Here is an 11,175-nt window from a genome sequence, read left to right as displayed (position 1 = left end):
TTAAAAACAGGCGAAACAATGAAGTACAAAGTATGTCTTACATGTTTCATCCATTTTATTTGGATCCCCATAGACGTTAATGGATAAGTTTGATCTGCTAAACAGATGAGAATAGGCCATGCTATGAGTCTCACAGACCAGAGATATGGATTGGTTTTTAAAACTGAGGTGTATGGGTCAGTAAAACTCTATGGGTCAGTGTGCTGACCAAGAAAAAAAAAAGGATGTGCTAGGATATGTTACACGGATGTGTTAATGCAGCCTAAAGTAATGTTCTTGCCCCATGAATTATGCTTCGCTAGTCAGATCTGTGATAGGACGGCAAGTAAATCTGGAGGATATTTTCACTGTTATGTGTGTAGAATATCAATTATTATTTAATACTAATATGCATATGCAAGACCTCACCATATAATTATAAAGTGAATTATAAGTACATCAATCAACAGCGGTGAATACTTTACATATACATCCATGCTGCGTATCACCTGCATAAGTAGTAGCTGAGCAGGTCTCTCTGGAGGAGATGTCATGAGATCAAGGTGCTTATTTCTGTGATAACCACTCATACACAATGTGGGGCACACCAGACGAACCACTGATGAATAATCCCCGATGTCATGCAGCCTCTGAATCTCCTCCAGTGACTGGCATCTCTCCAAGGACTTCAGACTGTTTTCAATCTAGAAAAGAATAAAGCCAGAATACTATAATGACTCATCCAAAAGATTAACCTCTAGCTGCTTACAAAGGTCTGCTCCACATGCAAGGTTTAGACGAGGAGATAATGTATAAGCGAAGGTGCATATGATCGCCATAAACAACCTCACCACGGTAAAAGTCAAGTATTTACCGTACATATTAATGACGATTGTGTAAAAATCTGTTCAGATACAATCTGATGACATACAATTGTATAATCGATCAAATTGTTTTCTATTAACTCTATTCAGACAAGTAACCTAACAGAAGAATTCATAGTGTGAGCGTGGAAAGTTATGCAAAAATGCTAATGTCTGTGCTTATGACATCTTTTAACCATTCCTGGCCCATGCCCTTAGTTTTTGATTGGTGAATCCCATTCCAAATTTTTCAATAAATTTCTCATCTAAAGCTGGCTTCACAAGTTTGCATCCATCTTTATACTTTTTTTAACTTAATTGCATGTAATTGGGGTTAAAAACCATCTTTTTAAATGGGTTTAATTAAAAATGTTGCACTATTTGGTTTTTCAGGTTTTTCCTAGCACGTTCAGCCTTGTCGTGGCAAAGGTGGTTGCATAAGTACTGATTTGTTTAAGATTTCTCTTTAGTTTACTCACTTAGAATTTTCCTACTTGATAAACTATTAGCATTTCTATTTTTGAAAGGATTCTAACTTTGCATCGTTTTTTCAATACCTGCAAAAAACTTTTGCAGAGTCCTGTGAGTTCGTAGGGAAAGATTTAGTATAACATGATTTCTATTCTTTTCAATTCGTGCTTATTCTTGGCTCGAGTGCACTGGGCGTCGGTGGTTTTATCAATTATTGACCGTCTTCCCCGTATGATTCTTCATACAGAGATTGCGGTCAATCAGTGGGTAAGACAGCCCCAGTGGACTCCAGAACCCACATTTAATAATTAAAACGATTGATATTCAAACTATTTTGAATCTTTCCCTACAAACCTATACCAATCTGCTCAGCTTCTCCTGCTCTATAACATGCTGTTTGCAGCTCAGACTGCATGATCTATGTGACAGAATCAGTTTAACAAATAAAAAAAAAGATAACTGGTCACCTTCCTTACAACATGTTTGCCAACTCTCCTGGAACATACTGGCGGACCTCAGAAAAAGAAGGTGGGTGGGAGAAATCTCCCATACTCCAGAAATAAATGCCAAATATCCCAGGGGCAAGAAAAGTCTTCAGCCAGGAAGCCATAGCTGTAGGAGCATACTATAATGAGGATGAATAACTGGTGAACAATCCTAATACCAATTTCGGCTTTAGGATAAATTAACCGATCGGGAGACTCCTCTTGGATTTCTATTTCTTGGATTGGGTTTCTGGCTGTGCTGCAAAGACTATTTGGAAGAAGCAGAAAGCAGAATCTCTATGACAAACTGATTCAGAAACTCACCTCCTCTACAGACACAGTAGAATCCAGCTGCAGGTTGGGAAGTTTGATAACAATGACGTCTTCATTTTCGTTCTCTTTGCATGCTTTAGCCTCTTGGCTTTGGAGCAAATCAGTGCACATATCAAAGTTTTCTAATGCTTGTTCCATGTCCCCCTACATTGAGACCGACGTACAACAGGTAAATGACTACTGTTTATTAAATACTTTTTCGCTGGATAAAGTACATTAATATAGCAATTAATAGCCATTGGATTCAGAATAAGATCCTTTTTCCAGCAAGTTTATGCTACAGTATATGTAAAAGAACACACTGTATTACAATTAAATATATATATTATTATATTCCATATGACATGCTCTGATCATGCTTTGACCTAGTTATATGCCAGAAAGGTCTGTTTAACAATCACTTGACAGCTAAGGCTATGTGCACACGTAGTTTTTTGGGTGTGCAGATTTTGGAGAGAAAACCGCAGGGCTAAAGTCCTGCGGTTTATCTGCGGTTTTACACCTCATAATGGATGAGGTGTAAAACTGCAGCGTTTCTGCACCAAACAACTAACATGCTGCGGATTGTAAACCGCAGCAAAACCGCGCGGAAAAATCCGCAGCATGTGCACTGCGTTTTTTTTTTTCCATTGAAAATAAAGGTACTGTACAACGCAGCAGAATCTGCTGCGTTTCTGCAGAGCCAAAACCGCTGCGGAAACACAGAAGATTTCACTACGTGTGCACATACCCTAAAGAGTCAGACTCCAGTAACTGTAAACATACTACCCAAGCCCATTTTCCTTACACAAGGAATGGGCAACACGCCACAAAATAGATAAACATACTGATCCTGTAGTAAATACACTGCATAAAGATCAAGAAGTGTTTAAAAATTGCAATTTAAAATATTCAATTTCAACAAATGTTACAAATTGCAAAGATATTGACTGTAAAATTAAAAGGTGCCTAAAACCACAGAAAACACACAATAAGGAGGTCAGCTGAAGCAGTATACATCAATACACAAGCAAATACAGTGCCTTGAGAAAGCATTCGGCCCCCTGGAACTTTTCAACGTTTTCCCACATATCATGCTTCAATCATAAAGATACCAAATGTAAATTTTTGGTGAAGAATCAACAACACATGGGACACAATTGTGAAGTTGAATGAAATTTTATTGGTTATTTTAAATTTTTGTGGAAATTCAAAAACTGAAAAGTGGGGCGTGCAATATTATTCGGCCCCTTTACTTTCAGTGCAGCAAACTCACTCCAGAAGGTCACTGTGGTCTCTGAATGATCCAATGTTGTTCTAAATGACTAATGATGATAAATATAATCCACCTGTGTGTAATCAAGTCTCCGTATAAATGCACCTGCTCTGTGATAGTCTCAGGTTTCTGTTTGATGCACAGAGAGCATTATGAAGGCCAAGGAACACAACAGGCAGGTTTGTGATACTGTTGTGGAGAAGTTTAAAGCCAGATTTGGATACAAAATAATTTCAAAAACTTTAAACATCCCAAGGAGCACTGTGCAAGCGATCATATTGAAATGGAAGGAGTATCATACCACTGCAAATCTACCAAGACCCGGCCGCCCCTCTAAACTTTCATCTCAAACAAGGAGAAGACTGATCAGAGATGCAGCCAAGAGGTCCACGATCACTCTGGATGAACTGCAGAGATCTACAGCTGAGGTGGGACAGTCTGTCCATAGGACAACAATCAGTCGTACACTGCACAAATCTGGCCTTTATGGAAGAGTGGCAAGAAGAAAGCCATTTCTCAAAGATATCCATAAAAAGTGTTGTTTAAACTTTGCAACAAGCCACCTGAGAGACACACCAAACATGTGGAAGAAGGTGCTCTGGTCAGATGAAACCAAAATCGAACTTTTGACAACAATGCCAAACGATATGTTTGGTGTAAAGGCAACACAGTTCATCACCCTGAACACACCATCCCCACTGTCAAACATGGTGGTGGCAGCATCATGGTTTGGGGTTGCTTTTCTTCAACAGGGACAGGGAAGATGGTTAAAATTGATGGGAAGATGGATGGAGCCAAATACAGGACCATTCTTGAAGAAAACCTGTTGGAGTCCGCGAAAGACCTGAGACTGGGACGGAGATTTGTCTTCCAACAAGACAATGATCCCACACATAAAGCAAAATCTACAATGGAATGGTTCACAAATAAACGTATCCAGGTGTTAGAATGGCCAAGTCAAAGTCCAGACCTGAATCCAATCGAGAATCTGTGGAAAGAGCTGAAAACTGCTGTTCACAAACAATCTCCATCAAACCTCACTGCGCGAGCTGTTTGCCAAGGAAGAATGGGCAAGAATTTCAGTCTCTTGATGTACAACACATACCCCAGCTGTAATCGCAGCAAAAGGTGGCGCAACAAAGTATTAAGTTAAAGGGGCCGTATAATACTGCACGCTCAACTTTTCAGTTTTTGACTTTCCACAAAAATTTTAAATAACCAATAAATTTTATTCAACTTCACAATTGGGTCCCACTTGTTGATTCTTCACCAAAAAATTACATTTGGTATATTTATGTTTGAAGCATGATATGTGGGAAAAGGTTGAAAAGTTCCAGGGGGCTGAATACTTTCGCAAGGCACTGTATATATATATATATATGCATGACGCCATATGTCCTGTCCATCAATTCAGACAGGGTCAAAAATTAAAGGGGTTATCTGGGCTTTTCACATAATCTCTGTACATATCTGGGGTGCAGAATTATGACAATAAGGCTGGTTTCACATTCGCGCTTTTTAAGCGCACGCACGGCCGGGGGTAGCTCCGCCCCCGAGCCGGCTCTCTGCCCGGCGTGCCCGCCCCTTCCTTGTAGCGCCGCCTCCTAGCGCACAGCGGCGCCTGCGATCGGCGCACCCTATCTTTAGCATAGGGTGCGCAGATCGTGCGCAGGCCGTGCGCTAGTTGCGCTTTGACCTGCGCTGCGCACTTTTGACGGTGCGCCGTGCGCGCCAAAATCAAACTTTTCGGATTTTGGCGCGCACGGCGCACCGTCAAAAGTGCGCAGCGCAGGTCAAAGCGCAACTAGCGCACGGCCTGCGCATGATCTGCGCACCCTATGCTAAAGATAGGGTGCGCCGATCGCAGGCGCCGCTGTGCGCTAGGAGGCGGCGCTACAAGGAAGGGGCGGGCACGCCGGGCAGAGAGCCGGCTCGGGGGCGGAGCTACCCCCGGCCGTGCGTGCGCTTAAAAAGCGCGAATGTGAAACCAGCCTAAGTAATTTACTTTCTGTCACTAGTTTGCACAGTCCAACAGAACAGAACGTCCAAGTGGGGGGGTGTTATGGCATTGAAATGAGAACTAGTCGTAACCTCCTACTCTACTCCAAACATGCCCTCTATAGCAAAAACCACACCCACCATAGCTACAGGCCCTCCCCATCCACATGAAGCCCTCATCACACAGTAACAAAACCTCCCCCTCTAGCAGCCTCACTGCAGAGAGCAGACCACCCAGCTGCTCCTCCCCCAGACACACGCTGAACAGCGTTCTATGGAAAGTGAAACTAGTAAGGAGGAGGGAAAATTGTCCTGTATTCTGGGACAGGCTGCTCCCATCAGTATTTGTGTCATTAGAGACACAGTGCTCACACATACACTGCACCAAATCTACTGCTGTGTGAAGACATTAGTGACACAGAGCTGTCTCATTCACACAGCAGAGGCTTTGTCACACAACAGATTACATCAGTGACTGCCATCCCCTGTGCAGATTAGAAGCTGCAGACCCCCATCACTGGTCATCACACAGTCTGTTCTCACTGCTGCCAGCAGCCTGGGACAGTGAGGGAAGGAATTACTGATAATGAGTTATATATTGTAATCATGGAGTGGCCCAGAATACAGGACGATTTTCCCTCCTCACTAGGTTCACTTTCCATAGATCACTGTTCAGCGTGTGTCTGGGGGAGGAGCAGCTGCTCTCTGCACTGAGGCTGCTAGAGGAGGAGGATTTGTTACTGTGTGATGATGGCTTCTTCATGTGGACGGGGAGGGCCTGTAGCTATGGAGGGTGGGGTTGTTGCTATAGAGGGCATGTTTGGAGTAGAGTAGGAGGTTACGACTAGTTCTCATTTCAATAACATAACACCCCCCCGGACGTTCTGTTCAGAATATCTAGAAAACCGTCCAAACTAGTGACAGAAAGTAAATTACTTATTGTCATAATTCTGCAGCCCAGATATGTACTGAGATTATGTGAAAAGCCCGGCCAACCCCTTTAAACTGATGTACAGTTGTAATACACAGACTATTCTAAGCACCCAGGGACATAATCAGCAAGATATATTGCACAGGGAAAATTAATCATAACCCCACAATGGCCAACACTACCATGTAAATAGACAGGGAAACTTATGCATGAACAAGGTATATACCTATGGCCAAATGGACGGCATGGTAGCGTGCAATGTTAACCCCTTTGAAAACCAGCCTGTTTTCACCTTCCTGACAAGGCCAATTTTTACAATTCTGACCACTGTCACTTTATGAGGAACGCTTCAACGGATCCCGGTGATTCTGAGATTGTTTTCTAGTGACATATTGTACTTTATGACAGTGGTAAAATTTCTTCGATATGACTTGCATTTATTTGTGAAAAAAAAAAACGGAAATTTGGCGAAAATTTCGCAATTTTCAAACTTTTAATTTTTATGCCCTTAAATCAGAGAGTCATATCGCACAAAATAGTTAATAAATAACATTTCCCACATGTCTACTTTACAACAGCACAATTTTGGAACCAAATTTTTTTCTTGGTTTAGAAGTTTTAAGGGTTAAAATTGGCCAGCGATTTTTCATTTTTTTTCAACAACTTTAAGGCTATGTGCCCACGCTAGCGTTTTTAAACGCTCAGGAAAAGGATCCCCTTCCCAGAAATCGCGCGTCTTTTTCCGCGCGTTTTTTGCGCGATTTTTTGACGCGATTTTGACACGCGATTTCTGGGATCATTGGGGATGGCTAAAAACGCTGAACAATGCGGGAATTAATGAGCATGCTGTGTTTTTAGCCGCTAAGCTATTCCTGAGCGGTTAAAAACGCATGCATTGGCACAAAAAGCCAAAAACGCATGCTAATTAATTTGATGCATCTTTTAAGCGTTTCTGCAGCGTCTGATCCGGCTCAAACTCTGCGGAAACACTTAACAAAACGCATCGTGGGCACACAGCCTTACAAAACCTTTTTTTTTTTTTTTAGGGACCACCTCACATTTGAAGTCACTTTGAGGGGTCTGTATGAAAGAAAATACCCAAAAGTGACACCACTCTAAAAACTGCACCCCTCAAGCTGATCAAAACCACATTCAAGAAGTTTATTAACCCTTCAGGTGCTTCACAGTAGCTGAAGAAACGTGGAAGGAAAAAATGAACATTTAACTTTTTAGTCACAAAAATGATCTTTTAGAAATGATTTTTTTATTTTCTCAAGGGTAAAAAGAGAAAATGGTCTGCTAAAGTTGTTGAGCAATTTCTCCTGAGTATGCCAATACCCTATATGTGGGGAGAAAACCACTGTTTGGGCGCACGGCAGGGCTCAGAAGGGAAGGAGCACCTTTTGACTTTTTGTAAGCAAAACTGGCTGGAATTGAGAGCGGACGCGATGTCGCGTTTGAAGAGCACCTGATGTGTGTAAACCCCCCACAAGTGACACCATTTTGGAAACTAGACCCTTCAAGGAACTTATGTAGCTGTGTGGTGAGCACTTTGAACCCCCAGGTGCGTCACAGAAGTTTAGAACGTAGAACCGTGAAAATGTAAAAAACAAACAAACATTTTTTCCCCAAAAATGATCTTTCAGCAACAATTTTTTTTATTTTCACAAGTGTAAAAGGAGAAAATGGACCACTAAAGTTGTTGTGCAATCTCTCCTGAGTACGCTGATGCCCCATATGTGGGGGAAAAAAAAAAAAAATCACAGTTCGGGAGCACGACAGGGCTCGGAATGGAAGGAGTGACGTTTTGGATTGCAGACTTTGATAGAATGGTCTGTGGGCGTCATGTTGCATTTGCAAAGCCCCTGATGTGCCTAATCAGTGGAAACCCCCCACAAGTGACCACATTTTGGAAACTACACCCCTGAAGGAATTTATCTAGAGGCATGGTTATATAGTATTGATTATAATGCTTTTGGTTTTACTGGTGTATGAATTTATAATGTGGTGTTATGTGTAAGATGTGCAGGGTACATCAGATTATAAAAGTGTGTTGTGTCATAAGGGCATAAACTAATTTTATTAATTTGTGGATGTGTGGTACACTTTGAAACAATCCTTAATGCAAAGGACAGGTTTCTCAGGGTAGGTTTCACAATGGTAAGTTGTGTCCTTTCTGATTCCCATCTTGGAGCATACTCTGCACCGTTTTTGTGATCTGCCTGTCCCCTCTGTTTGGGGAACCTGTCCTGGGAAATGTTGACCTGGGACAATACGGGCACTATCAGATTCAGACGTACTGCAACTCTCACCTTCCTGAGTGCCAAACATTAGAGCTTTGAAGACCTCCTCCTGAAACTTAAAGATTGGACCCCGTATTGCCTGCAGATCAGAACAGCACAAAAGCACTGTACAGTGCCATCTGTACAATATGAACGGCCAATTTTTTGTACCATACTTTGGCTTTTCGCATGGCGCTGTATGGTTGGAGGACCTGATCTGAGAGATCTACACCCTCCATGTACCGATTGTAGTCCAAGACACAATCTGGCTTTGGGACTGGTGTTGTGGTCCCACGAACAGTGACAGGGGAGATGTTGTCACGATGTACAGTAGTCAAGATAAGGACATCCCTTTTGTCCTTATACTTGACCACCAGCATGTTGTCGCTGCATTAGGTTCTGCTTTCGCCTTTTCTCAGCGTTTGCCCAATTAGCGGCTTAGGGTGGCCTCGATGATTTTTTTGCACGGTGCCACATGCAGCTGTACCTCTGGCAGAGTGAGTCTTGAAGAGCTGGATGCTGGTGTAGAAGTTATCAATGTAGAGGTGATAACCCTTATCCAGCAGTGGGTGCAGCAATTCCCACACAATTTTCTTACTCACCCCCAGGACAGGGGGGTTAATCTGGGGGTTCTTCCCCTCATAGACCCTAAATCTATGGGTGTACCCTGAGGTACTCTCGCACAGTTTGTACAGTTTTATTCCGTACCTGGCCTTCTTACAGGGCAGGTATTGTCAGAATTTTAGCCTCCCTTTGAAATGAACCAGAGATTCATCAATAGCGATGTCCCTCTGGGGTGTGTACGCCTCAGCAAATTTTCTGCTGAAGTGATCAACCACCGGCCAAATTTTATATAGACGTTTAAAGTTTGGATCGTCTCGAAAAGGACACTGCGTATTATCACTATAATGCAAAAATGTATGGATCACTTCAAATCGTTACCTTGCCATGGCCATGTGGAATACTGGTGTACTGTAGATAATATCAATACTCCAGTATTGTTGAAGCTCTGGTTTTCGGATTATGCCCATATGCAGCACAACTCCCCAATAGGTCATCATCTCTGCTGCAGTTACAGGAGTCCATCTGGCGTATGATGACGTGGGATTTTGGGTGAAAAATTGATGGGCATACAGGTTTGTCTGGACCACCATAAGATTTATTATTTCCTTGCTAAAAAAAATTTGAAGAAGTCAACTTCAGTGAGGCCAGTGGTACCAAACTGGATTCCTGAGCTGCTGAAATCCGGAACGACAGAGGGTGCAATTCGTATGGGATTGATTGCTGCAGGAGTTGCCTGGGTCCTAGGGCGCCTTACTGAGGGTCCTTCCTCACTAGATGAGGAAGAGGAGGAATGTGGTCTCTTCCTCACTGGCTGAATCCGTGTTGGACGCAAGGATGCCTCCTCTGGTGATTAGCGTCTTCTTGACAAATGGGCCATTTTAATTTTTTTCCCCAAACCTCAGGGATGTGCGTGTAAGTAGTGCTTTACACGTGTAATGTTTTGGGCTTGTGTATAGGGTACTATTTATTATAAAGAAAAAAAAAAGAGAGAAAAAAGTAGAGATAAAATGTAGAAAAGAAAAAAAATGAAAAGAAAAATCAGATGTAAAAAAATAAAGTTACTATAAAAAAAAATTAGAAGTTCACTAGACTAATATAAATTTACCCGACGCAAAATAATGTTTTTTTTCTGCAAAAGAAAAACAAAAGCCACCAACAATGTGACATACGCTCCCCTAATGCACTAGAAATTACCCGGCGATAGCAGTTATTTTTTATGCAAAAAAAAAACGCTACCTCCCTACCTAGAAAACTACCCTATACGTTTATTTTTTTCTCTAAAACAAAATTGGACGTCACCAAACACTGACGCCGGCTATACTAACACGCTACCTATGAAACTACAGGGTGGGCAATTTATATGGATACACCTAAATAAAATGGGAATGGTTGGTGATATCAACTTCCTGTTTGTGCCACATTAGTATATGGGAGGGGGGAAACTTTTCAAGATGGATGGTGACCGTGGCGACCATATTGAAGTTGGCCATTTTGGATTCAACTTTATTTTTTCCATTGGGAAGAGGGTCATGTGACACAGCAAACTTATTGAGAATTTTATAAGAAAAACAATGGTGTGCTTGGTTTTAACCCCTTCATGACCCAGCCTATTTTGACCTTAATAAACAGAAGCAGCGGAGACACCATCACGTGTTTCTCAACGCAAGCAATGACCAGCCAGGTCTTTGTCCGGGATTTTCCTACTCCACACTGATGAGGGGCAATACCCCGAAACAGCTGTATGTGGATGGATACCATGTTTTGGCATAGGTGATTTCCTTCATTGGAGACTGCCCTTCTTGTGGTTGTTCCTTCCCGGACAAAGACCTGGCTGGTCATTGCTTGCGTTGAGAAACACGTGATGGTGTCTCCGCAGCTTCTGTTTTGCATGTTTTGCATATTTCCCATAAGGGATGGGGGCAGTGCTCTAGAATCACTGCGTTGAGAAACACGTGATGGTGTCTCCGCAGTGTCGGATGTTGATCTCCATGAGTTCATTCATCCTCCTCTTCAT

General features: G+C 42.3%; 1 protein-coding gene across 8 annotated transcripts in view; it reads right to left on the bottom strand.

Annotated features, from left to right (window-relative positions):
• The window catches only part of CABIN1 (calcineurin binding protein 1), a 291,790-nt gene that overhangs the window by 191,482 nt on the left and 89,133 nt on the right, over nt 1–11,175 (bottom strand). For all 8 annotated transcript variants that reach the window (XM_073559181.1, XM_073559178.1, XM_073559186.1 and 5 more), the window contains exons 15-16: nt 2,123–2,275; nt 489–683 (exon numbers count right to left, since the gene is read on the bottom strand). In XM_073559181.1, coding sequence (XP_073415282.1) covers nt 489–683; nt 2,123–2,275 — 348 coding nt within the window. The remainder of the gene's footprint in view (nt 1–488; nt 684–2,122; nt 2,276–11,175) is intronic.

Source organism: Dendrobates tinctorius, unplaced genomic scaffold (genome assembly GCF_039654945.1).
Source record: "Dendrobates tinctorius isolate UK_male_01 unplaced genomic scaffold, ASM3965494v1 ptg000265l, whole genome shotgun sequence".
In the NCBI taxonomy this organism is placed as follows: domain Eukaryota; kingdom Metazoa; phylum Chordata; class Amphibia; order Anura; family Dendrobatidae; genus Dendrobates; species Dendrobates tinctorius.
This window is presented reverse-complemented; position numbering and strand designations above follow the sequence as displayed.